General features: G+C 44.0%; 2 protein-coding genes and 1 long non-coding RNA gene across 4 annotated transcripts in view; 2 read left to right on the forward strand and 1 right to left on the reverse strand.

Moving 5' to 3' along the window:
* The window catches only part of DMTF1 (cyclin D binding myb like transcription factor 1), a 42,682-nt gene extending 35,404 nt beyond the window's left edge, over positions 1-7,278 (forward strand). Inside the window, exon 18 of the transcript XR_013975510.1 lies at positions 7,166-7,278. The gene's annotated coding sequence lies outside the window, so the exon portion shown is untranslated. The remainder of the gene's footprint in view (positions 1-7,165) is intronic.
* On the reverse strand, positions 921-16,869 carry TMEM243 (transmembrane protein 243). 2 transcript variants are annotated; one of them, XM_080936253.1, is made up of 5 exons: positions 16,739-16,869; positions 16,230-16,393; positions 2,980-3,030; positions 1,934-2,038; positions 921-1,060 (listed from the first exon to the last, which is right to left on the reverse strand). In XM_080936253.1, the coding sequence occupies exons 2-5, from the start codon at positions 16,305-16,307 to the stop codon at positions 938-940; spliced, it is 357 nt and encodes a 118-aa protein (XP_080792379.1). In that variant the 5' UTR covers positions 16,308-16,393; positions 16,739-16,869; the 3' UTR covers positions 921-937. The 2 variants fall into 2 exon arrangements, with proteins under 2 accessions (XP_080792379.1, XP_080792378.1); XM_080936252.1 differs by having other exon boundaries at positions 16,230-16,843.
* Positions 16,870-17,093: 224 nt separating this feature from the next.
* LOC308435554 lies at positions 17,094-24,513 on the forward strand. The gene is made up of 3 exons (XR_013975509.1): positions 17,094-17,621; positions 21,963-22,065; positions 23,434-24,513. It is a non-coding gene; the product is annotated as an uncharacterized lncRNA (long non-coding RNA).
* Positions 24,514-25,405: the final 892 nt, after the last annotated feature.

A 25,405-nucleotide genomic window follows, 5' to 3' on the forward strand; every position in this document is an offset into this window, starting at 1 on the left:
TGCTGGCAGTGGGAGCTGACTGAGCAGGGCAAAGAGCAAAGCATTACAGAGCAAAGAAAATTCACTACAGGTCTTTCTTTGATTTTTAACGTTTAAAGGGAATGTGGTTAAAGTGGTAATAAAACGTACTGGTAACAAAGCAGTTTTCAACCCTCATCAGAAACCAGTCATTAGTTTACAGTTAGCACTTTGAAGTGAAATTAAATGAGGGGAAAGGTAATATTGCCTGTATCTGATAACCATGACTTTTTTTATTACACGTTTTACTATATAAATTGCCCAGAAGATAGTTGAGGGTCTTAGAGTGTGCTGTTCACTTAGTGCATTACCTGGTGGGGGTACAGTATAGCTTCTCCCTCAGGCACTTTTAAAAAACAAAGTTTGCTTCTGTATCAAAAGAAAATAAATCAAGAGTCATTCCTAATGTAAAGCCAAAACTAGCCTCTAGGGCTTTAATGATATGATCCTTAAAGAAAAGTCCAAAAAAAAAAAAAAAAAAAAAAAACTTGTATAAATTATTTTATTTATTATTGTAATTAGATCTTCACAATCAAAGTTGTCTTTCCACCATCTGTTTTATTAATGTGAAACTGTAGTAATAAGCAAAAGTTGGTTGCCTAGGGAACAATAATTGTTTAACAGAAATAAAAGAGTATTTGTCTTAAAATGCAAGATTTGAGCCATGCAATTAAATTGTAAAGAAACATATTTTTGAAATTGAAAATTTTTTACTATTTGAGGGCTGGAATGTTACAGCTTTTTAAAGGAAAGCAGAGATCTATGACATACCTCCCTTGCAAGAGAGGATTCAGATTAACAATTAACATGAAAATCAATGTACCAGGCTTCTGTAGAGGATTCTTCGGTATACATTTTTGCAGCAGTTAAATTCACATAGATTTCCCAAAGTCCTGGTAAGTATTTCGTCTCTGCAGCCTTACCTTCCCACATCGTGGAAGTACAAGTTTGCACATATACATAACATGGTGATAGAAAATAAGATATAGTAAATTAGATTTCTAAATTTCGGTTCTAAGTCTCCTTGTCGATACCAGTAGATCTAAAGGAAAAATGAAATAAAAATTTAAGTAATGACCAGCTGTTACAATGTCAAATACAACTAATACATATTTATATGGATAGTGTTAAATTGTCCTGAGATATTGTCCTTTTAATTCTTTATAATTTTAGTAGGTCTAACAAGTGTTTCCGTGGTCCAAGATCATATGTATTCCTGTTTTTGTTATTTATTGGGTTCTGATGTCAGAGTAGTATACTAATCAAGCTAGATGAAAACAGGTATCTGGACACATTTTTAGTCTTCTTGAATTACTAGAAGGGCAGGCACTAAGATTTATATAACTGATCCAGATTAGATTTATAAGAGGGCTTCTGTAAGTAAATAAAACTATCTCAACCTTTGCCACTCAGGGCTACAGAACATAGGAGACAAGAAAACTTCAAAGATTCAACCTAGGACTAGCTCTTTCTTCTCAAGTATTACTGCTTAAAACCTATGTAGATTTGAAACAATTTAAAGATTTAAAAAAAAAAAAGACTTTGCTTTTTTTAAAGAATGGTGTTAGAGGTCAAACCTATGGCCCCTGCATGTTAGATCATCTCTCTAAAACCCCACACCAAGGTTTTCCTGTTTCATGAAAGGCAAACACAGCAGTTAACCTAAATAACAGAAAAGAAACAGCCACCATCCTCTGGGGTGGGGGTTGTTTTTGGAACACAAAGGGAAATTCTTTAACAAATGTGATGTTAATTGTCTGTATTCTGGGAGGATCACAAATCAGAGTGGGCCCATGTGTAATTATTAGAAGCAAATTTGGGGAACTAAAGGATAGATGCTCTATAGACCCAGGGGCTAGCAATCTGAGCCCCACCATGTAAGCTTACACACGATTAAATTCTAGGTGGTACTCACAAGTGTGCAGGCAGCAACAGTATTCAAAGAGATGCAGACAGCAAAAAATATATTCAGTGGTTTCGGAGGTAATTGAGGGAACACAAAAGCACTGATCAGTGTTATCTGTATGGAGAGAAAGGGTAAGACCTTGAGTGGAATTCCAAGGTGTGGTTAGACTGGGGCGGGGCAAGGCAAATACTTTTTATATCATAAAGTCATGCTTAAGTCACTTAACACTTCTTTCTAGCAAGTATGAACAACCAACATTAACAATAAATCCCATTCCCAAGAATAATCTGATTATCTTGGTATTATAAATATTCCTAGCAAGTGAATGATGCTCATTTCAGCAGAATATAAGCTAAAATTAGAACAGTAAAGAGATTAGGATGGCCCCAACACAAGGATGACATGCAAACTCATGAAGCATTCCATTTTATCTAAACTGTACCCCAAAAATGGTGTGGCACACACTCATGTTAATCTATTTGTTTTCCATATTGCCAAGAGGCTATGGGAAATTAAGATGACAAAATTAGAAGAAAAAATAGTGGTATATATGCACTACTGGTTTGGCTTAGTTTTCTGGAGAATGCTAAACAATAGTACGATGGGTTTCTGACCCCCATTTTGTTTCTACCTGTATTAAAAAGCAGTGGACAAAGTAAGGCTTGTTCTTTTGACGAACTTAACTCTTGTTTACAGACTTTAGAAACTAGTCTGATAGACCATAAAATGTGTATCACATGTATTCTAATGTGTTAGACAGGATTTAAAATTTTACCATATACTACTAAATCTTTCAAAACTCGGCCAGTGTAAGTGTAAAGCATTAAGGAATGGGAGAGGTGATGATCAGTGACAGAGGAACTGGTTATTGTCACTATCACCTTTATAGATTTACTAAGCAGGTAACAATGGCAAACCGGTTGACTGATTTCCTCTTTACTATGATTCTTATATTCTACATGTTTGTATCTCTTTTGTTTGGGGAGAATTGATACTAAAAGTTCTCAATACTGGCCAACAGAACAAATGTGGCAAAACAAAGCAAAGATACTTACTATAAGCAACAAGGTGGTTAAGCTGCCAACGGCTAAATTGATGATTCGGTCCTGAAAGAGAGAAGAGTTTGTAAGACTTGGGTTCGGCTGCTGCCAGAAAGGAAGCTGGATTGTACAGAATGAAGAGACCACGAGTTGGCCCTTTGATGTCTGTGGTACTAGGATTGTGGAAATGGCTGGTAAATGAGGGCATCTGAGGAGTCTGTGTGCTGTTAGGGATGACTTACCATATTGCCAACATGAAGAGTAATGGGGGCCAGAGCCGGGGTGGGGATGATATGCTCAGGGTGCCAGGCATAACCTTGGCACCAGACTGAGAAATAGGAAGTGGCCCTGTCTACCTAACAATGCTTGGTGCTTTTAGAAAGGACTAGATGGCCATGCTGGAGGGAGACAAAGGCTATGTGTTTTTTCTCCAACTTAGTAAGACTTCAGTAATATAAACAAAGAATTATTTGACCAAACAGTTTTCTTATGGTTTTCATCCCAAATCCAGCCAATTCTATAAAATATCTAAATTGTGGATAACCTATACCTTATGGTTATCTCATAAATATTGGATAGCCATATAAATATGGGATAAATATGGGACCCAGTGTATTTTAAAGCACCTGACAAAAATTAGAATGAAATCTGAAACCAAGCTTAACTATGTTAAAAGTAGTAAGGTTAATTTATGAGATTACAGAACAGAGGGCTAGAGTTGGCACTCAGTAGTTCAGCACATACTGGCGTGTACAGGACCCTAGGTTTGAATTCTCAACACCCCCATTCTCAGAGGGGGAAAATTATATATACAACAAGGTTGGGATTTAAGACTTGGTTAGGAAACTGTACTACAGGGCTACCAAGAACAACTTAACTTATGAGAAGCCAAACCTGAAATTCATCTTTATGGAGCTACTGATCTTCAGTGACGGCCTAGCACATGGTGCTAGCAGACTCCATAACTCTTTAGCCCTCGAAAGGTTGTTTTAATGTCTACAGAAAAGACAGTATGGAAACAACACACTAAAATTTCTCTTTCAAGTTCTCTACTTTGAAAAACACAAAGTAGCAGTCAAATCTGGGTGTATAGTAAGTAGGTTTGGGGTGTGCCTGATCTATGCAAGGACATATGCAACGGATCTTAACACAACCCATCAAAAATTAAGACCGTTTCTTAGTAAAGAGACCTGGGAACAATTTATTAGTCACTTAAATTCCTCCCACACATGACTAATGTATATGTGTTTATCAGAGTGTATAAGGATAAAACCTGTACAGTAACTCTATTCTGAGGGTATCTGCTCTCAAGACATTTGCAGAAATTTACTATGGGTCTTTGTATCCTAACAGCTAACAGCTTTGTCACTAATAGGTATATAAGAACCAAGGTAAATCACTGTTTCCAAATGTCACAGTAGCTTGTCCACTAAAATCAAGAGTAAATAGAGAAAAAAAAATCAGTGAAACTGATGGAGATCCAACTGACCAGACATGTCTTCTCAAACTAGAACAGGGTCAAGGGGAGTAAGGAGATGGCTTGCTTAGTAAGGTGCCTTCCACAAAGGCCAGGGGACCTGAGTTTCAGCATTCACCTAAAAAGCTGGACCTGAACCCTGGAGAGTTGGACCCAAGTTTGGTTTCTAACCCGTTCCTAAGCAGTTCACACTTGTAACTCTAGCTCCAGGGGACCTGACACCCTCTTCTGGTCTCTGGTCTTACACCGTATACACATACATACACACGCAGTTTTGTTTGTTTTGCCTTGTGAAATCTAGACATTACAATGTGTATCTGTAAGTCCTCCAGTTAGATGAGGTATAGAGCTCAGGGGCCAGAGTACCTGAATGAGACCTTATCTCAAAAAATAGATGGAGAGTGATACGGGAAATCATCAAACATCAACATGTATATGAAGTTTCAGTATGCTCTGCATATGGAAAAAGAGGCTCAGGGAAATCAAAGTGCCTAAGGTTTATAATTCTAAGTTAAAGAAACAAGATTGTCAGGCCTAGTTAACCCATAAAAAGCTTCACATTCCTTGCTAGAGAACAAATCCTAAAAGCCACTGCCACTGTCAGTTGACAGATGGCACCTCACAAAGCCTATTAGCAGGTCCTGTTAGCCTATTACAGTAGCATAGCTGTTGGGATCATGTAATGAAAACACACTTAAATATATATTCTCCTGCCTGGCTTCTAGATTGTCACTTGACAGAGTTTCCTAAATCGAGTTACTCTGCTAAAATGCAGTTCTCTCAGTTCTTGAGACCAGCTGTTTAGGGTGTGGCAGAAACGCTTATCTGTGTTTGCTTCCTCCCAGCTAATGCCTTGCCCTTGGGTCTCCTGCTATTGCGCTCCATAAATCCAGGTCAAGAGCCACAACGTTCATTAGAAATTTTCACGCCCAAGTTTTCTTTTTATCTTAGACTCCTCTGCCACTATGTGACACCAAGTGGATTACTTAATCTCATCTCATTACATAGACTAAAATGAACTGAATGATAGTTTCCACAATTTACAATTCTGAATCTGTTTCAGACTACACTTAGAGTCAGATGGGACTAGTCACCTAGTAACTCAAAAAGTACCCAGTCTTGCCTAGCCAGTCATTGTCCAACACACTGTTAGAAGGTACAGGACATCTACTCAAACTTAAGTAGCAACGACTTTTACACGCGATCTTGACAGTAACATCTATGAGCCAGCAGCTGTCACCCGCTCTTGGGAACGTCTGTTGCTGTGAAGTTTAGAATGTTCACAAGCATCATGTTCAATCTTCCATCTCTACAGCAACTTTCCAAAACAGCTTATAGGAAGCATAAAAGCCATGTATCAATAAAGATGAAGGTGAAACTCTAAAGGAGTTTCGAGAACACTTAAAAAGTTGGAAAAGGTAAGCAAATTTATGGGTGAAATTGCCTATGCAATAATTTGTGATTTAAATTTTCTTCAATGAGGCTTTGTTTTCCATGGCTTCAAGTTACCTATGGGTCAGAAATCCAGAAGAGGAATTCCAAACATGATGTATGTGTTTTAAACTATACATTATTCTGAGCAGCATAATAAAGTCATGTCTAGTTCCATCCTGCTAAGATCTGAATCGTTCTTTTCACAGTACTGACAGTGCACAGTACCTATGCTCTTTGTCTGGTGGAGCCAACTTAGCTGTCAGGTCTGAGTAACAGCTTTTGTGTTCAGTGACACTTCTACATAGCAGAGTGAGGCTGTCCAACCACTGAGTGCCACTTTACAATATGGTAGAACTCAGGTTGGAGGTGGGGTTGCCAGGGTTAACATCTACTGTACAAACACATCTCTGAAGTTCTGCAAAAGGAAAAGTTTGTGCTCATTTTACTGTTGGACTTCAGCTAAAGGGAAAGGACACTTGGTCCATTAGATAAGCTAAAGATAGGATAAGTACCCCCCACAAAACAGTTTATCTGTGAATTGGGAGGTGAAAGGGTTAAAAAGCTGATCCCAATTTGACTATTCCTTATTAGCTCAACTCAAACATCTCTTTAACTTCAAGCTCTTTCTGGATATTATCCCTCAGAAAAAAAGATTTCCACTTCAAGAGCCCCAAAGATTACCCATTTTACTCTTATGACATCAGAGTAAGACACACCACCTTGTGTTGTAAGGCTGGCAGCCAATAATGGGATAGTAGCTGCTCCTTCAGCATTTCACACTGTTGGCATCTACAGAAATAAATCACAGATGTCCAGTGGCATTTTCCTTAAAGCCTCTCAACCAGGAGAGGGAGCTCGTCCCTGACTTAGGACCTGACCAGGACACAGCCAGCAGTGGCCTCGATGCTTGTGGGAAGGGCATATAGTAGAACAGCACCAACATCCTCTCAAGTGTTTCTTGGGCACTTCCAGCATCTCTTGAAGATGAGATACGTGGCAATTCCAAACCCCCCCTAATAGCTTACAATCCTGTGTATTAAAATCCTAGACTCAACAAGCCAGAACTTCATTGGGCTGGACATTTTGTTTTCCAAGCCAGCTTAAGACACTTTTTAGTCCTACCAAGTTCTTCACTTCTTCAACTATGCTGTGCTGAAACTTTTTTGTCCTAGTCTTTCACCCTCACCCCTGTCCCCAAACCTGGACCACATTCATGAGTCAGAGCATAACCAATATCTTAATGTTGGGATGGTAATGCCAAAGCTTTTATTACTGTTTTTTTATTCTCAGACTTTGAGCCACTTCATATATTAGAAGCCGAGCCCAGCTGTATACTTTCTAAGTTTGTACTATGGCATATGCCGTCATTCTCCCAGAAGAGGACCTTTCCCTATCAAGCCATGAGCCTGTGAGGGCTGCCGGTGTCTTCATTGTATTTTACCGTATTCCTCTGCCAACAATATACCTAGAATTATCAAGACGGTGTTAAAAGAAGAAACAAGGTTTACTACAGATTCCTGTTTTCTATCCTCAGCCAGTCCCTCACTGTGTTTCACTGGTCTCTTGAGTTGACTCTTTATGACCTCTCCAGAAAGGAGCTTGGACCACTCTCTCTCCCCTTGGCTTCTCAGTCCTATTCTTGAACCCATTATATCAGCAGTCATCCCCACATAATAAATGTTGAGAGAGAAAGGAGAGCCCAGTCTCCATTCCATCCTAAAAAGGATTTCAGAGTTGCCTGCGTTGCTGTCCCTCCTGTACCCATGCCCTTCCTCAATCCATCATCCCTGTTTGCCCTAGTGGTCACTAGTTCTCCATAAAATCTCAAGTTCCTCCAACATCAGAGTCTAGCATGCTTCCTACTTTAATGTCAAACTTTCGCCTTCTGCTCTCTTGACTGAGAATATAAAACAGTACATGAAGAGTGACCAGGGCACAGATGGGAGCAGTGAGAAAACAAGCACTATGAAAGTTGAGAAGTCCTTTTTAAGGAAAAGCAAGAGATACACAAGAATCTAGAGAGGGGTGTTGTAAACAAATCTATGCAGCATTGGCCAAAACAAACAAATGAACTTGAAAGGTTGTACTTCACCTTAGGCATTGACATCCTCTCAAAATTCAACATGGAGATAATCCCCAGGGCTGACTTTGAAGTCAGGCAAAGTAGCTGTGATGGTCTGAGTAGCTTTGGCTCTTGAGCTTGAATGCTTGGTCCATGGGGAATTGCACTACTATAAGGTGTGGCCTAGGAGGAAGTATGTCACTATGAGGTGGATTGTGAGGTCTCCTATGCTCAAGTTCTGTCTGGCATGGAATTGCAGTCTCCTCCCAACTACCTATGAATCAAGATGTAAAACCACTCTAGTACCATGTCTGCCTACATGATGTCATGCTTCCCATCAATACGATAATGGATGAAACTGTAAGCCAGCCCAAATTAAATGGTTTCCTTTATAATAGTTACCTTGGTCATGGTGTCTCCTCACAGCAATAAAATCCTAACCAAGACAGTGGCACAAACCAATCCCACCATTCAAGAAGGCAGAGTCTGGTGTCTCTCTGAATTCAGGACTAACCCATTCTACAGGGCTAACCCGCTTTACAGAGCGAGTTCCAGGACTTAAAAAAAAAAAAAGAAAGAAAAAACTGGGAATATATATATACACAAAGGGAGTGATAGCATCTTTGGGAAGTGATTAATACACAAAGGTTGAGGGATGCATGGGACCAGCACCTCTAACAGCTTTCTCTTGTCTTCCATTCTGCTATATTGAGAACACAGCATTACTGCCCCCCCCTCCAGCAGCAGCAAGTCACCATCTTGAAAACAGCCCCCAACTGATACTAATCCTGCTGACACCTTTGTCTTGGACTTCCCAACCTCTTAAAATAGTGCAAAAATTAATTCCTGTTTTTAATGTACACAGCAAGTGGTAGTTTGTTCCAGGGGCACCAATGTCCTTAGAACAAAAGGGCCAGGTAGAACCTAAAAAGCAATGATAACAGAAGAAAAGGTACATTCTGTCATCCCTTCAGCACATATAAACCATGAAAAAGACATATAACCGAGCATATTTTCTGGGATGTAGTTGTGGACTTTGCTGATTTGCACTGGGCTCTTCTTGAGACCCACTGTCACCAGGCCCAGTTAACACATTCTACTCTTGCTTCTAGGTTAAGACTCAGAAGCCTGACCTGATGCTCTTGAGAACTCCAACTATGAAAGGGCACAGTATAACATCAGTTCTTAGCTTCCTATCCCACAAATGTCCCTGAGGACAGGGCACTCCTAGTAAGGGAAGCAAAGCAATATGTCAATGTGCAATGCCCACTAGGTAGACTTCACACTGTTTACTTTAGGAGAGGCAGTAAGAACTGGGGCCACGTCCATCCTAGCTTCCCATTTCTGAAACTTAAGGATCTTCATGCTGTAAGTTAGAGATAGATTTTCAGAAATTACTTCCAGTCACATGTCATATGAGCTGGAAGTAATTTACCCTGGGGGGTGGGGGGACCCCTGGGAAGGTTTCCTTTACTGAATGAAGAACCTCATGCCCTGTCAGTGAGTTGGTTCCTGAGCTATAAGGCTCTGCCTAAATGAGATCTTCCCCTTATATGGTCACCAGAGACAACCAGAGGGACATGAGTGGAAAAGGAGACTTCTTGCCTCACTGGTTGACTCTAGTGAACAGTGAACTCTGCCCATTGGTACGACTGTTCTGAGACCTCCCAAGGGAACAGTGAACTCTGAACAGAACCATAAACAGACAATGCATGGAGAGGAGTCTCAAGACTGCAGGTGGCCAGCATGGTGGCACATTCCTTTAATTCCAGTACTCCGGAGGCAGAGGTAGATTGATCTCTGTGAGTCTGAGGCCAGCCTTGTTTACAGAGTTTGACAACAGCCAGGACTATGTAGAGAGACTTTGCCTCAAAAAAAAAAAAATTTTTTTTTTCAGGTCTCCTGACAACTTGACACATTTCCCATCACCACACATGAATCTAAATACAAAATCCCCCTTTGACCAACTTAATTCAGACATTTGTTAGTTTCCAAATATTTTACCGCATTCACATTTTGAAGCATCTTCGGGTGATGAATATTTTTGTACACTCATCCTACCAGATTCTCCTCACAGATAAAAATGTACCTGAAATAGATTGTGTTCACTGAAGCACCATTTATGGAAACTAATGTAAAAATAGAGCAAAAACAACACAGTCTACATGTCTAAGGGGAGAGAGACAACTATCATCGGTAACCACACAAGCACACAATGATGTGCACCAAGCTTTAGAATGGCAGACTGCACAAACGCTGAGGCAGGGGCATGATAGACCTGACTCGAAAACTTTCTCTTCAGCCATGTACTGACTAGTAAGTTTGGGTTGGATAAGTGACATAACTTTTAAGATGTACTTTTCCAGTTGTGTACAAATTGCTAGGTTGCTGTAAAGACTAGGAAATGAAAGTCCTCATAACAGTATAGTTGTTGGTCAGTGGTGGCCATGTCTAATGGGAAGTCTTTAAGGACTGATCAGACTCCTCGGAGCTTAGTGGTTGCTGAACCAGTGCCTCTGTGCTTAGCCCCAATTTCTAAAACAGCCAATGATTCATTTTACTTCCCATAGGGACCACTCAAGTTTGTCAACAATCTGAGCTCAGAAAATATTATTACCCTCTCTACACATAACTGAAAAATAATTATTTGGTTCATAAGAAGTAGACTATAATGACATCTGGGCAAAGGTCCAGTCTTCCAGAGAACAGTAAATGTGAATTAGAACTTCCAAGAGGGTAGGCTCGGCTTGTTTCTTAAGACAATACAGTATTATACACCCATTTAATACTGGCCTCTGCTATATATACCTCAACAGGAAGACAGACAGTAATTGAATTGCCCGAGAGTTTAAAACACCACTTCCTGTTTTGGCAGCCAGTATACCCAAGTTTCTCAACAGAAGCCTTTGTGGTCTGTTGTTTTAGGATCTCCCAGGCATACAGGTCAGACTGGGGCAAAGTTAATCTCTCACATCAGCTAAACCTTGCTATAGGAAGAGTCAAGAGCTTAGGGAACACATACTCTAGAAGCAGCCGTATCTACCCAAGTTCCTCCGAGTACACAGAGCAGTAACAGGATGCCCCCTTGATGGCCAGGTTTGTTGGAGGAAAGAAAGGACAGAGCGGGGCTGTAAGGTTATAAGTCAAAAGTGAGACTGACTGAATAGGATTCAGGTTCAATCCCCAGAACAGGGGGACGGGGGCTCCAAAGGGCAGTGGAGAAATGTGACCGTGGATGGGGCCAGCACAGAGAAGGGCATAACTAGTATATGGCAACTCTCTGGATGTCTGCTGCAGGGCTTTCAAAACATTCAGTGACTGGCCAAAGCCCATCCACAGGATCCCGAGTCCACTGACCTTGAGACGGGAAGAAGAAGAAAACTTACAGAGTAGAAAGGGAGAGGTCTTTGCATCTATTTGTCCAGAGCTGCAACTTGGGCACAAGAAGGGAATGTGCTTTGGCAGGCCAGATGAGAGAAGACACCGGTAGTTCCTTTGAGGGAGACAGAGCTGTGTTCACAGTATCACAGAAACCAGGATATCAAGAGAAACTAGAGGCTGCACGGAGGGCAGCCTTGTGGGGGGGCCTAAGCAAGAAAAGGCAGAAAAGACACAGAGGCCTTAACCACAGCTTTGTCCTTAAATCAGCAAATAGATAAATAATAAATAAATACATTTAAAGGGGTTAAAATCGCATAAAGAGCATCTTAAATTTCTCATCTTACATTTGAACACTTTGGGTTCAAACAACTTGACTAGGACTCTATAAATAATGAAAGACATCTTGGTTTTGGCCCTTCTCTTCCCTTGCTTATTTACTGAGGGATGTGGAAAGAGCATCTTACTCTTAGAACCAGTACCAAAAGCCTCAGAGCCCACTGACCTGCAGAAAGCCTCCTTTCCCCTTGCCACCTGCTATGGAGCCCACGGCAGCCACTCCCCAGCCTCACTTTACACCATGAGTAACAGGAAGTCACTGCTCTCTTAGAGGAACTACAGAGTCCATTGTGAGCACTCACCATCCCTGGAGCACATGCATCTAGAAACCAGTTCTCCTTCCATCTCACCAAGGGAAACATTTGTCCTCCATCTGCATTAGCTGGGGGGAAATGCTTTGCTCTCTCCCAATGAAAGAATCATGGCCTCTCTTCACACCCAGGCCGATACAGCCTAGACAGCTGAAACTGATTTAAGATAACTATGAAGTCAAGACATGATGATACTCAAGCCTGGGCAACCGAATGCCCTTCTACTGCAGAAACAGGCATTTTTCTAAAACCAAGGACTAAACAGAGGGACTGTCTCCAGGTTTTAGTTCACCCTACAGCAGGGAAGGAGTAGCAAAGAAGAGAGTCCTGGGTCCACCGTAAATTGCTCTACAGAGCCGTGTCTTGGAATGTCCCTGCAGTGAGCATGAAACACTACCAAAGTAGTTAGAAGAACTTCTCACCTACCCTCATCAGCTGGCATCAGAGAGAGAAACCAGCACATCGAGCTTCTGAAACTCACAGCAAGGGAAGGCACTTTTAAAACAGAGCTAAAAAACTACCATAACCATGAGCCAGTAGCTTTGGAACACACCGTCCAATTGATGGGATCGGCCGTATGCGCTTGTATCTGAAATGAGGCCGATGTGAACTGAAACGAACTCCGAGCGTAAAGCATACACTGACATCAAAGACAGTAAAAAACTAGTTAAATCCTGAAACACTGGATTTATGGGTCTAAATATTATAAAGAAATTCTAAATTTCATCTAAGGCCCACATATATTTCTTTGCAGAGAGAGAGAGAGAAAGAGAGAATATGTGTGTGGGGTGTTGTGTGCTGGGGATATTGGTGCTAGGAATCAAATACACAGGACCTTGTCCATATTAGGCAAGTGCTCTACTACTGAGCTGAAGGCTTTGCTGGGTGTTGTATTAGTTAGTTGGGTAGGTGGTTGGGGTTGGGGTGGGGTAGGAGGTGTTGTAAATAAAACCTGGAGTCTCATGCCTGCTAGGCGAGCATATAACCCCTGCACTGCGGTCCGCATATGGATAGCTGTCTTAGAAACTACAAAAGCTACAACACAGCCCTAGGAAAACATCAAACATTTATTTCTTTGCTCTCTGCCATGCTTGGTTTCCACCTGAAAGAAAGGCACAATGGAACAGAACTTAAGAACGGTTTTGGTTTTTAGTTGTGTCTGAAACGGGGTCTCACAGTGTATCTCAGACCGGTCTGGAACTCTGGCACCAGGGCCGGCCTCACACTCACAGCAATCCTACTGCCTCCTCGCTGGGAAGAAATGGTTTAAGACAGTGAAAACAACACCCTGATATTCTGACCAGGACTGATAACATTTTCAAAGAATCAATGGGGTACGGTTTCTTACAAAATAATGACCGCCATCCCTCCAGGCATTCCTCACAAGGAACAAGAACTATTTTCGCCGCTCCATCTCTGAAGCTATTCCTAGGCCTAACACTGAAGACTGAATTGATTTGTAATTCCAGCCATTGAAATCACTGTGGGTATTCAGTACAAACGGTGGGAGATCCTTCGGGTCTGCCCACCTAGGTACCTCTCAAGGTCCACTGGGTTTTATGTTTCTTCTGTAGTGGATTTCAGTGTCAAGAGTGAAAGTCACTACCTGAGCGGGGGCAACCCCTCACCCCTACTTCCTGGGAGGAAACAACAAGCATGTGAGTGTCTATAGTGTGCTAAGAGCATGCCACACCGGCTACATGCCTGAGTCAGAATTCACAGCACTCTTCAGCTCACAAAGCCATGTGGCTGAACAAGTAAAATCGTGGAGTTCACTTCCTTAACTGTACAACAGAAAGAAAAAGAACATCTGTCTTAGGAAGAACTCTCACACAAGGAACATGGAGTGGCCAGCCTCTCAGGATGCCCCTTCGTTTGGACATCTTTGCCCTTTGCCTTAAAGAGATTACACCTGCATCCGCCAGCCTGTGCCATGTTGGTGGTTCCAGAGGAACTCGATCACTAAAAGCTCTGAGGATTCGTGAGAAGAGAGTGGGCTTTCCCCGTCTAGATTTTCTCTGCTCAACAGTAGCTCATTAGTACCAAGTTTCCACTCGGGTGGCCACTGTGTCTAGTTTCCTGGTATCAGGAAGGAAGGAAGCCAGAGCCGCTCACATACCAGAGGGAGGACAGAGGAGAGAGAGAGATTGGTTTCTCAGAATTCCCAAGGCTCCTCCAGCGCCAGCAGTTCCTCCCATCCCAGAGAATGGCTGTACTGAAATCTGTCCTATCATATTGACACTCCATTCCTGTCCCTCGTCCCACTCGGGCCTACAAATAAAGCTCTTTACTTACTGTAAACAGAGAGAGATGCTTCTCCAGATTAGACATCTCAATTTATGGGAAACATGATTTGTCCCACATCAAAGCAGGGATCACTTTCCTTCCTCCACTCCATGGAATTTATATGCAATGGCCCCCGTCCACCTCACAGGGCAAGTTGGAGCAAAATTATATATTCTTAACTTTTACCTTGTTGTCGCCTGTGCTATGATGTTCTGGAGCTGCCCAAGCAGTACAGGGCATTATAGTTACACACTTGAGCTCAGGTGTGTCACGAACAGAGATGTATTTGGATACTGATGTCCTTGGATGGGTTTCTAATGGATGATGGAAGGCAGGGAGACTTTCAAGCAGCAGGCATTTAACTGGCCAGTAACATCAATTATTTCTCAATATCTTCATATTTGTTGGGGGGGTTGCTATTTTGCTTTTAGGGCTTCTGGGTTTGCTTTGGGATCAAGACTGTACTATGTATCTCATGTTCATCTTGACACCTGAGATCAAGGGACCCTCCTACCCCAGCCTCCCAAGTGCTGAAACTAATGTAGTATGACAGACACCTCAAGCCACCCGGCTTCAGTGTCTGCATCAGTCAACAAGTCCACTGGGAAGCCCCGTGCTGCTGGAGGGTTACAGGGCCTATGGAGTTAAAAGTCTGAACTACCCGGACCCCCAGCCAGTGCTCAGAAAGCTATGTGCAGGAGATAATGAACCTAATGTGTGGAGAATTGGAAATTTTTTTCATATAAATGAATTTCATCTTTGTAGCCAAAGCACATGCCTTCTGCGATGTGACACAGGACATGTCCTCCAGAATCTCCACGTTATGCACAGATCTCCCAGTCCCGACTGCTTTCCTTCAATACCCAGGACCCAATAGATCTACAACGAACGCTCAGTGATGTCCGCACTAACGGGAGGAACGTGACTGAACTTGAGCTCCCGAGCATGGTGGGCTGAGATTTTGTGAAGTCACAAGAATCTGGACATCCATCTTGAAATGTCTTATTAAAGCACCTCAAGATAAATCAAAATCTATGTGAAATTTAAGAATAAGTAATCTTCATGGTAGGCTGGTAGCTTCAAGATTTGGGATTACCCGTGACTGCCGGGTGGAGATGTTCCCTGGGTGTGTTCCAGGCTCTTCCCACAAGGTAAGAAACCCAGCGCAGCAACTTTTGAAAGGCTTACAGCTCTTTATCAGGGGTCAATGGTCACTGATGCTATTTGCAAGTCAGGGGATAGGGGGGACAGCAGGTTAATCCTACCCAGACTTCTGAGAAAGTTTTATGCTGAGTACAGAGTTTCTTGATTGTCCCAAAACAAGTGGGGGGGCTTGCGGGGGGGGGGGAGCAGGTTAATCTCGCTGAGATGTCTCAGAAAGTTAATGCTAATCAGGAACAGAGAAAGGCTTTCATCGATTGCTGGCCAGAGGCTCAATCTAATCAAGCTCCTTGAAAACTGTTACACTTTTAAAGGGCTTATGTAGTGCCTCCACCTATTTGAAGGCTGGGAGTCTTTATTTGATCGCCTCCTGGGATTGTGGCCAGCATCCACCTTCGTGGAGCTGCTTCACATCCTCATCCCCTTAAGAACTCTAGTTAAACAATCACCAGAAGCAACCCTGGGCTCCGGGAACACTCCTGAAACCACTAAAGCTCTGGACGCACACCTGAAGTGTGCAGTTGGGAGAGTGCGGTGGTGCAACCCTCCTTCGCAGGACTCTCCCTCCCAGGCGGGGTTTCCGCAATCTCGTGAAGGGCTTCCCACAAACTGCCCAGAACTTTCTGAACTTTTTCTCCACCTCCAAGCTGCTCTTGGTGACCGGTGCAGGGCAAAGCGTCCCAAGAGGGAGGCGAGATGGCAGGAGCAGCTAGCTCTTCCCACTTCCGAGTACCCCCCAGGCAGGCTGCAAGGAGCCAGCAGGATGGAGGGAGGCGGGATTCTCTTCCTCTGGCCCGGGGCCCACTCCCGCACTCACCTTGGCAGACGTCTCCCCGAACAGAGGTCTGTTATCCAGGCCGCTGGTCCCGTAGGTCCTGGTAGCAAAGTCCTCCATTTTGGGGCTGCTTCGCTCAAAAGCGAGTCCGCATCAGCTCGCCAAGTCCGGACGCCCGCCCCTCACGGCGCACGCATGGCCCGGGCCTGGGGTGGGGGAGGGGGAGCGGGAAATCCCGGCGGGGCGACTGTCACTCCCGGCGGGGAGGGGGGTGGCCCCGGCCGCTCCGCCCCAGCCCCGCGGTCCTTATCTCCAGCGGCCGCCGTGGGAAGCGAAAGGAAACAAACAGCGCCTGGCCGCAGCCCGGCCCGCCGCCCCCAATCTCTGCCCGGGCTCCGCGGGGAGAAAGTTTGCCCGGGGCGACAGGAGTGAAGTGGCGGGCCGAGCGCCCCCGTACACCGCCCTAGCTGGGCTCCGAGAGCTCCGCATCCGCCCGCTCCGCGTCCCGTCCCCGCGCTTCCCGCAGCCCCGGCTGCGCCCGCAAGCCAGACCTCGGCGTTCCGCGCCGCGCGCGCGCGCGGCGGATCCTGGCACCGAGCCGTGGCCCCCCAGACGCCCCCGGGACCCCGGCGCGGTGCGCGGTGCGAGCGAGTCCCCCCCCGCCCTGGGTTCTCCTGTCCGGGGACCCGCGGCCACTGTCGCAAACCGGTCGGGCCCGCCCAGACCGCGTCACTACCCAGGCAGCCAATCCCGCGGGCAGAGGCGCCGCCTCGGCTGCAGAGCTTTATTTACCGAGGTGCGGGTCCTGCTCCCCAGGCGCGGGTCTCCGCAGCTACACCGGTCTCCACCTCTCGGCAATTAGCGGCTGCGCGGTGCACGGAGCCAAAGCCCGGTTCTGAAGACGGTCTCAAATTTGGCATCTTAAAAACACCAGCCTGCTCTGAGCCACTCCAGGACTTGGATTTGGGACACTTTACGGAGGCAACTGTGTGTGCTTGTTTTATTCTGTATTGCACACAGAATCAGAGGTCCTAGTCAACGTAAACATTAGAAATAGGTGCTGGGCATTTTGATGACTGGTCCAGTGAGGGTGCTGACTAAACACGTTTGCCGCCACAGGCCAGAGTCTTGGGCCTCTTTGGAGTCTTGGGGCTTAGAGAGCTGAATGGAAGAGGACAAGCTGCACGAGTAACTCCGCTCTACATTTGAAGTTCTTCCTAAACACCAAAAACCAAACAACTACGCGAGATTGGGCTGACTCTAATACCTAGATTCGAGAGAGCTCTTAGAGTGTTAGTGTGTAGGGGATTCTAAGTCGAAGCGGCACGGCCACGCAACGATTAGAATCTAGACACACGGATTCCAGTGCCACGCAACAGTTTAGAACAAGGGATGGGAATAACAACCACAACGAACTTCCAACGCTGAGTACACGTAAGTATTATCTGTAGCCCCATCATCCAATCATTATACGTGTTTTACAAATCAGCTTGTTTACTCTCGACTGTCCCTTAACAACAGCAATACTACATAATCCAGCTTCTATTAAAAGGTTCTATCTAAAGGTTCGTATTTAAAGGCTCTACAAATTAATTTACCCACTTATATTCAATTCCATTCAACAAAAATATTTTTGAGGCTCTATGCCGTAATTCTTTAAATGCCAGGAACAGTTTCAGGTCAGTCTAGACTAGATCACAAGACCCTGTCTCAAAAATAAATAAATAAATAAATAAATACATACATACAGTGACGATGCTTTGAGAATCTGCTGTGTGCTGAGCAACTGTCCATTGGAATAACATAGAAATCACGGGTCTTAGTCAACAATCCCAAAGACAGTCTTTGATGCGATAATACCAAATTTGAAATACAGGCAATCAAAATCCCTAAAGTCTAAAATTCTGAAAGATCATAATTCTGAAAATATAATTCTGGGGAAAAATAAAAACAAAGGTTTTAAATACAAGTATATCTTTAAAGTATAGTTATTTGAGAAACAAGAGAACATATCACAGGCAACTTTTTATACTAAAATAGATAACATATTCTGAGATTACATTTGCTTCCTCTGTGCTATGCTACTGTGATGCTTTGGGTGGGGAGAAAGCATTCAGAATATACTTCACTAGCTCCTCAGGCAAATATTACTTTGGCTCACCAAAAGCTACTAAAATTTCAGGGGCAGGAGAGACTACTCATCAGTTAAACTTGCTTATTGCTTTTGCTGAGGACCTTTGTTTCCCAGCATCTACATGGTGGTTTACAAACGTCTCTAATGCTAGTTAGAGATAAATGACATATTTCAAAAGATACTATTATTATTTTTCATGTCTCTCTGCGCGTGCACATGAGTGTGTGTGTGTGTGTGTGTGTGTGTGTGCATGTGCTTGCACATGTGTGCTCCCAGCCAAGGAGACCAGAAAGGGTGTGGATTTCCTTAAATATGGAGTTACAAGCAGCTATGAGCCACCCGACCATGGGTGCTGGGAACCAAACTCAGGTCCTCTACAAGAGCAGTGAACACTCTTAATGATTCCATTATATCTCCAGGCACCTACACAACATATTTTGAAATTGTTTGTTGGTACTGAAGTCCACGGCCAACTTCTTTCCAGAATTAAAAATTCTAGCCCTGATACAAGAGCCTCTTTCCTTGGTAACTGCAGTTTTCAAATGTTGTCCTTTGTGGTGGTTTGAATGGAAATGGCCCCATAGCCTCCTAGGGAGTGGTACTATTAGGAGTTACTTGCTGGAGGAAGTGTGTCACTGGGATGACTTAGAGGTTGCAGATGCTCAAGCCAGGCCCAGTGTCTCTCTCTTCCTGCTTCCTTGTCACTCTAGATGTAAAACTCTGTGATTTCTCCAATACCACATCTCCCAGCATGCTACCATGCTTCCCAACATGACAATAATTCACTGAACCCTTCAGCTGTAAGACAGCCTCCAGTTAAAAGTGACAATTCCCAGCATTAGAAACCTTCACTATGACAGCCTTCAGTGTTTCCAAGTTTGTCTTCTTCACCGTTGAGATTGTAATTGGGGGATTATAGATTAGACGGTCTAGGCATTTGGATTATGTTTATCAGCACCAGGTCAACCCACAAGCATGGAGGTAGTCTTGAGGCTGAAGTAGAAGACGGCAAATACTTGGTCACATCTAGGGAAAGAAGAACGCACAAGCACAAGCTTTAACATTGATGGCATTTGACTTCATACCCGATGCCATCATCCACAACCCGTGTGACCTTGGACAACCTGCTGGAACTCCTTCCTATGTAAAAGCTGAAAATGAAAGTCCTACACAGTGATATTCATACCATTAGCCCCACTATCCGACAGGTGGGGTCGTGTGGATTTCTGTTCATTCAAGGCCATACATGGGCAAGTCCCAGGATAATGTTACATAATGAAGCTCCGTCTTGAAAAGCCAAACCAAGCAAACAAAAAGTGAAGATGATAATAAATGGAAATAAATGACTTCAACTGTAAAGTATTGGACATGAATACATTCCGGGAGTCAGCGGATCAGTCAGTGGGAAAACCATGACTGGGGTGCGAGGGTGACTATAGGAAAGGCAGAAAGAAGATGCAAGAGGTGGGTTTGGGGGGGCAGGGATGATGGTCAATAGATGGATGCCAGCAGCAAGTATATTTCCTCAGTGTCTTCCTAAGGCAAACAACAGAAAGCATGACCAATTCCAGGAAGTTAAACAATGACCACAAATGCTTACATGGCAATATTATGGCACAAACTGTGCTTGACTAAGGCCATTTCCTTCAGGTTTGGGACAGTCTCCCGGGGACATATGCACAAGCAGAGGAGCTTGGCAGGACTTTAGGCATGTCTTAACCACAGAGACAGATGTTGCTAGACTCCTTCATGATTAATCGCAAGCAAGAAGTCAGTCAAAGTTAATTCCAGATGTGCTCCCCACAATATATAATACACTGACAAATAGCAGGTTTCAAAACAGTGATTCTCATACGTGGTGACAAGTGCCATAATCTGACGTTGCTAAAATGCCTTCCCTAGTGAGACATATAGAATGTCTAACCCCTCCTCCCGATGTCCCAGCGATAAACTGAGCTACAGTTCTACCAAAGTTTCCCTAGGAAACCAATGAGTTTATTAGGCCTCTACAACAGATGAGGGGTTATGTACAAGAGCATAGATGACTCTGATGTAGCCGCAATGGATGAATGGTCTAGTAGGGATGATGGCTTCCCCATGGCTATGAAAATGGAGCCCCCTTCCCCTCCTTCTTCCCCACCTATATCCTTTCCCTCAGTAGTCCTACCTACCCAGTCCATGTGCAACAGAATCATATACAGAATATAGAACAGAATCATACAGCTGTGTGACAGAGATGGCTGGTCACTCAGGTGAGGATCTCAAGACTCTCTCCAAATCATTGCTTCTTTGGGGATAAGCAGTCAACAAGCCAGACTATGACAGTCTTTTGGAAACAGATTCCAGGAGATAAAGATTCTGCTAATCTGGCTAGGATGAGCATGATGGCATGTGTGAAGGATGCCACTGGCTTCAAGTGACAGGGGGACTCATGAGACTCAAGACGCCCAAGGGGGAATATGAAGCAAGACAAGAAGAGCAAGAAGGCAGGCGGTCAAGGCCGGAACCTGTGGGCTTGGGGCAAAAGGTTGACTCAGGGTGGTGACCTCACTCCATTGATAGCTTTTCTCTGTCTCACCAACTTTCCTTTTTCCCCTTAAATTCCAGATTTCTCACGATGTCTACTCCTTCCACATGTCCCCGTTTGGCGTTCACTTGTTTGGGTGATATATTTGGGGGAAATGGACCTATATTATGGCTCCTCACTGTTGGCAGGCTCAATACGATTTTTTTTTTTACTTCAATTTACATTATCTTAGTCACTGTTCTGTTGCTGTGAAAAGACCCCACGACCAAAGCAATGTTTGTAGGAGAAAGCATTTAACTGAGGACTTGAAAACAGTTTCCGAAAGTTAGTCCATGATCAACAAACACGGAGGTGGTAGGGTCTGGAGAAGTACCTGAATGCTTTATCCTGACCCACAGGCAGCAGGTAGAGGGGGAAACACTGGGCCTGGCCTGCCAGGGCTTTGAAAACCCGAAAGACAAGACCTGGTGATGGTTCACCCCTTTAATCCCAACACTCAAGAGGCAGAGTAAATTGGATTTCTTAGTTCTAGGCCAGGCTGGACTACACAGTTCTAGGATGGCCAGGGCTACGCAGAGAAACCTTGTTTTGAAATCTGAGCCCACCCTCTGTGACACATCTCCCTGCTTCAAGGACAGGCCTACTCCAAAAAGGCCATACTCCCCCTAATTCTTCCAAACAGTGTAAACGATCAACTGTGAACCAAGCATTCAAATATATGAGCCTACAGGGGCCATTCTTATTCAGAGAGCCACACACATGAACAAATTTTATAATTGCCTTGTTCTTGGTGCTGAGGATGAAACCCAGGACCTCCCTTCTCATAAAGAGTTTTGATTAACTCAGTAAAGATTGTTTGTTGATTCTTAGATACATTAGTCATCCCATCTCCCACCCCCACCAGACAATGTCAGGGATCAGGTGAAACATCTTTTAAAATAACTCCTTTCAGCACATGATAGTATAGTGTTGGAAGGAAGAGAACGGCATGGGTGTCAACGGCAGGATGCGCAGTGTCTTGGCACTCAGTGTGGTGGCTGCAGATTAGCCATGATAGCTTATGAGAAATGCAGCATTTCTTCCCCATCAACCTTTACTGCATTGCTATTCCCAGTGGCTGAGTTATGGAGGCAAGAGAACTGCCCATCGAAGGAGGAGGCAAGAGAACTGCCCATCGAAGAAGGAGGCAAGAGAACTGCCCATCGAAGGAGGAACAGGTAAAGAAAATGTAGCCTATATAACACAAAGTATTATTTTCAGCTGTAAAGAAAAATGAAGTTATGCTATTTCAATGCAAATGACTGTAACTGAAGGTAAGTACCTGAAATGTGTGACTCCAGTCTCAGGAGATATGGTCCTAGATTTTATGCAGATACATAAAATCATGTATGTACAGGTGACATGTATGTACAGATGACAAGAAAGTAGAAGTGAAACTCCCTATGGAAGTGAAAGGGACTGAGGGGAGGAGAAAGGGGAGTGGGGGATGGGGTTATGCCGGAAGCATATTATATGCTTGCATGAAAATGTCCTTTCATAATTCCACTTAATACAGTAATAAAATTAAGAAGACACAAGTTCAAGTTTCACTCTAGCGCTAATGAATTATATTTTTACTACTCTCCTGAGGAGTCAGATACACAAAGGTTTTTTTTTTTTTTTTTTTTTTTTTTTTTTAAATCACTGACTTCATTGTTACACAATGGGTTAAGGTCACATAATGACCCTCTCCAGTCCCCATCTAAGATACACACACACCACCACTGCCACGGCCATCACCATCGAAACCGCCACCGCCACGGCAGCTCCTCGATTCCTGATCCGCATCCCGTCTCTGATGTGTGTTCTGCACGTTTTGAACTTTGTCAGCACCCAGAATTTCAGCATGTCCGCTGTAGCTTCCCAGAGCTCACTCTCACCCATGCTAATCTATATCTGACCCTTTGGTGGTGTGGGAGGGGAGCCTCGCCGGTTTCACTTTCTGCTGATTCTGTGTTCTGTCACTGAGCTTTCTTTCCCCACAAGTCTTCAGTTCCTTTTTCTATTTGCAGTGCTACAGGTGTGCATAAAGTCTCCCGAAACAGTAACCCCATCTCGCCCGCCTTTGTGGCCAGACATCTAATAAAGATGGGGAGTTTAGCATCCCTTGATCGGACAGCCAGCTTCAACTGTGGACTTAAAGACACATGGAATTCCTGTGTTGCCTAGGCAACTCTTTACAGCTATATGGATGCAAAACAAAAACAAACAAAACCACAACCCTTACCTCAAAGTGATTAAAGAGGTAATTTATTCTAAAGCCACATTTGAGTGGCCATGTCTTGGGTGTGTGGATATAAGTAACCCCCAAATTCCATGTTCCACTGTGGAAGCAGTTTCATGGGAGTCTTATAGTTTTACAGAACAAAGAAAGCCATATGTCAAGGCAAGTTTAAGATACATCAGAGAGGCGGGTACACAACTACAGGGAACTCTCTCCTATAGGGCTCAGATGGTATCTAATGACATGAAAGTCTCTGAGTTGATAGAGCTAGTGGTCTTCTAAGTTAGTAGACTCTAACGGGATTTGGTCTCTTCTTTACAAGAGGTTATCTCCGACACAGCTGAGTAAGGTTCGGCTATTCAGATGGCTGAGCTTGAGATAAGGTCATTAACGATCTGGGCCAGCAGCATTCCAACCTCTCCAAGCCACTACAGTTCAGCCTCAGCAGACGCAGCTTCTTTCCAGGAATTTCACGACTCATCATCATCTACTGCATGCCTCTGGGCCCTTCCCATTCAGCGGGTGACTCAGACACCTAGAGACCAAAAGAAGACAGAAGCCATCATATGAGAATTCTCTCGATGCCCAACGACATCTTTCCATCCCTCCTCCCATCTAACCAGCATAAAGGATGCGCCTACCCATCTCATAGTTTTAGATTCCATGGCATCTCACTATCATGAAAGTCTCACCCTGTAAATATTTTCTGTGACAAGACCTTTAACTGTGTTGTTTCAACCCGAAAGAAACAAAAAACGTCACTGAGTTGATGTCTCCTCAGATGCTTCGAGCTCTCTCTGCATCCTCGTGGAACACTTGATCATGTACACAGTCATCTTGTCCCTCTCAACCTTCCTTGAAAGCGGCACCTTCCTATTACAAGGAAAATATTAGACTTCAACTTTTCCTTGAAGTTGAGGGGAGAGCTGGATGCTTAGGTCAAGGAGTCCCTAGGTAAGTCTGTTTAATCCCCTTAGGAGGTGTGTCAAGATCATAAATTAGCATCAGCTGTCAACCTAGACACCAACTTAGAGCCACCTGAAAAAAGGGAACTTCAACTAAAGAAGTGCCTAGGTAAGACTGACCTTTGGCCATGTCTGTGAGGCACTTTTCTTAACTACTAATTTCTGCAGGACAGCCTGACACACCGAATGAGGTGCCACCCCTAAGGATGTAGAGGCGGACTGTGTGAAAAATAAAAAGTGGATGAGAAAGCCTGAGGGGGCAAGTATTAGGGAGCAAGCTTAAGTGGGCAAGCATAAAGAGACAGGCTTCAGGGAGCAACCAGCAATCCTGAGGGAGCAGGCCTGAGGGGCAGGCCTAAGGGGCAGGCCTGAGGGGGACCAGCCTGAGGGAGACTAGCCTGAGGGGGAGTAGCCTGGGGCCTCAGGCCTGAGGGGGACTAGCCTGAGGAAGTAGGTCTAAAGGGGGCTAGCCTGTGGAAGCAGGCTTGTGGGAGCAACCAGCAACCCTGTGAGAGCAGGCCTGTGGGTGAATACCTGAGGTAGCAGGCTTGACGGGGCAAGACTGAGGGGGTAAGCCTGTGTGAGCAGGCCTGGGGTGGGGCAAGCCTGTGGGAGCTGGCCTGTAAATAGTCTTTCTCTATGATTTCAGTTCCCAGTTCCTGTTTGCATTTCTGTTGTGTCTTTCCTCTCTGATGAACTGTAACATGGAAGTTTAAGCCAAATAAACCATTTCCTCCCTCAAGTTGGTGATGGTCAAAAAAGTATTATCACAGCAAAAGAGAAACAAACTCAGGCAATCAGAAACATGTTCTCTTTGGTGAAATAGAAAGGCTATCTGAGGAGAATTTTCACATGGGAACATGTCTGGACATGATTTGAACATCTTATAATCATGAAAGACTTTCAAGGGTATCCCAGGGAAGTCATCCAGGCTAAAACTGTGACCTTCATTCCTCTGGCTTCTAGTTTGTGTGTGTGTGTGTGTGTGTGTGTGTGTGTCCATATGTTTGTTTGTGTGTGTGTATATGTGTGTGTGTGTGTGTGTATTATGTAGGAGGGTTTCTATTAGATAAATCATCTTTATTTCAGTATTCTTATGACTATAGCTACAAACATTGATAATATTTTAAAGTAAAAAATTCTATTAAAAGATGTCCAGCACTATAAACTATCTACTTCCTTACTTTCTGTAATTGCTTCAGTTGACTAGAATAAGGTGTGTATCCCTAAGTATCCTCCCATGAGAACTGCAGTGACAATAAATGCCAACACCATGGGACATGTATGTAGGCCTTCTTGTGTTTATACAATTGGCAGCTCTTTGCTTAC

This window comes from Micromys minutus, assembly GCF_963924665.1.
Source record: "Micromys minutus genome assembly, chromosome: 23".
Classification (NCBI taxonomy): domain Eukaryota; kingdom Metazoa; phylum Chordata; class Mammalia; order Rodentia; family Muridae; genus Micromys; species Micromys minutus.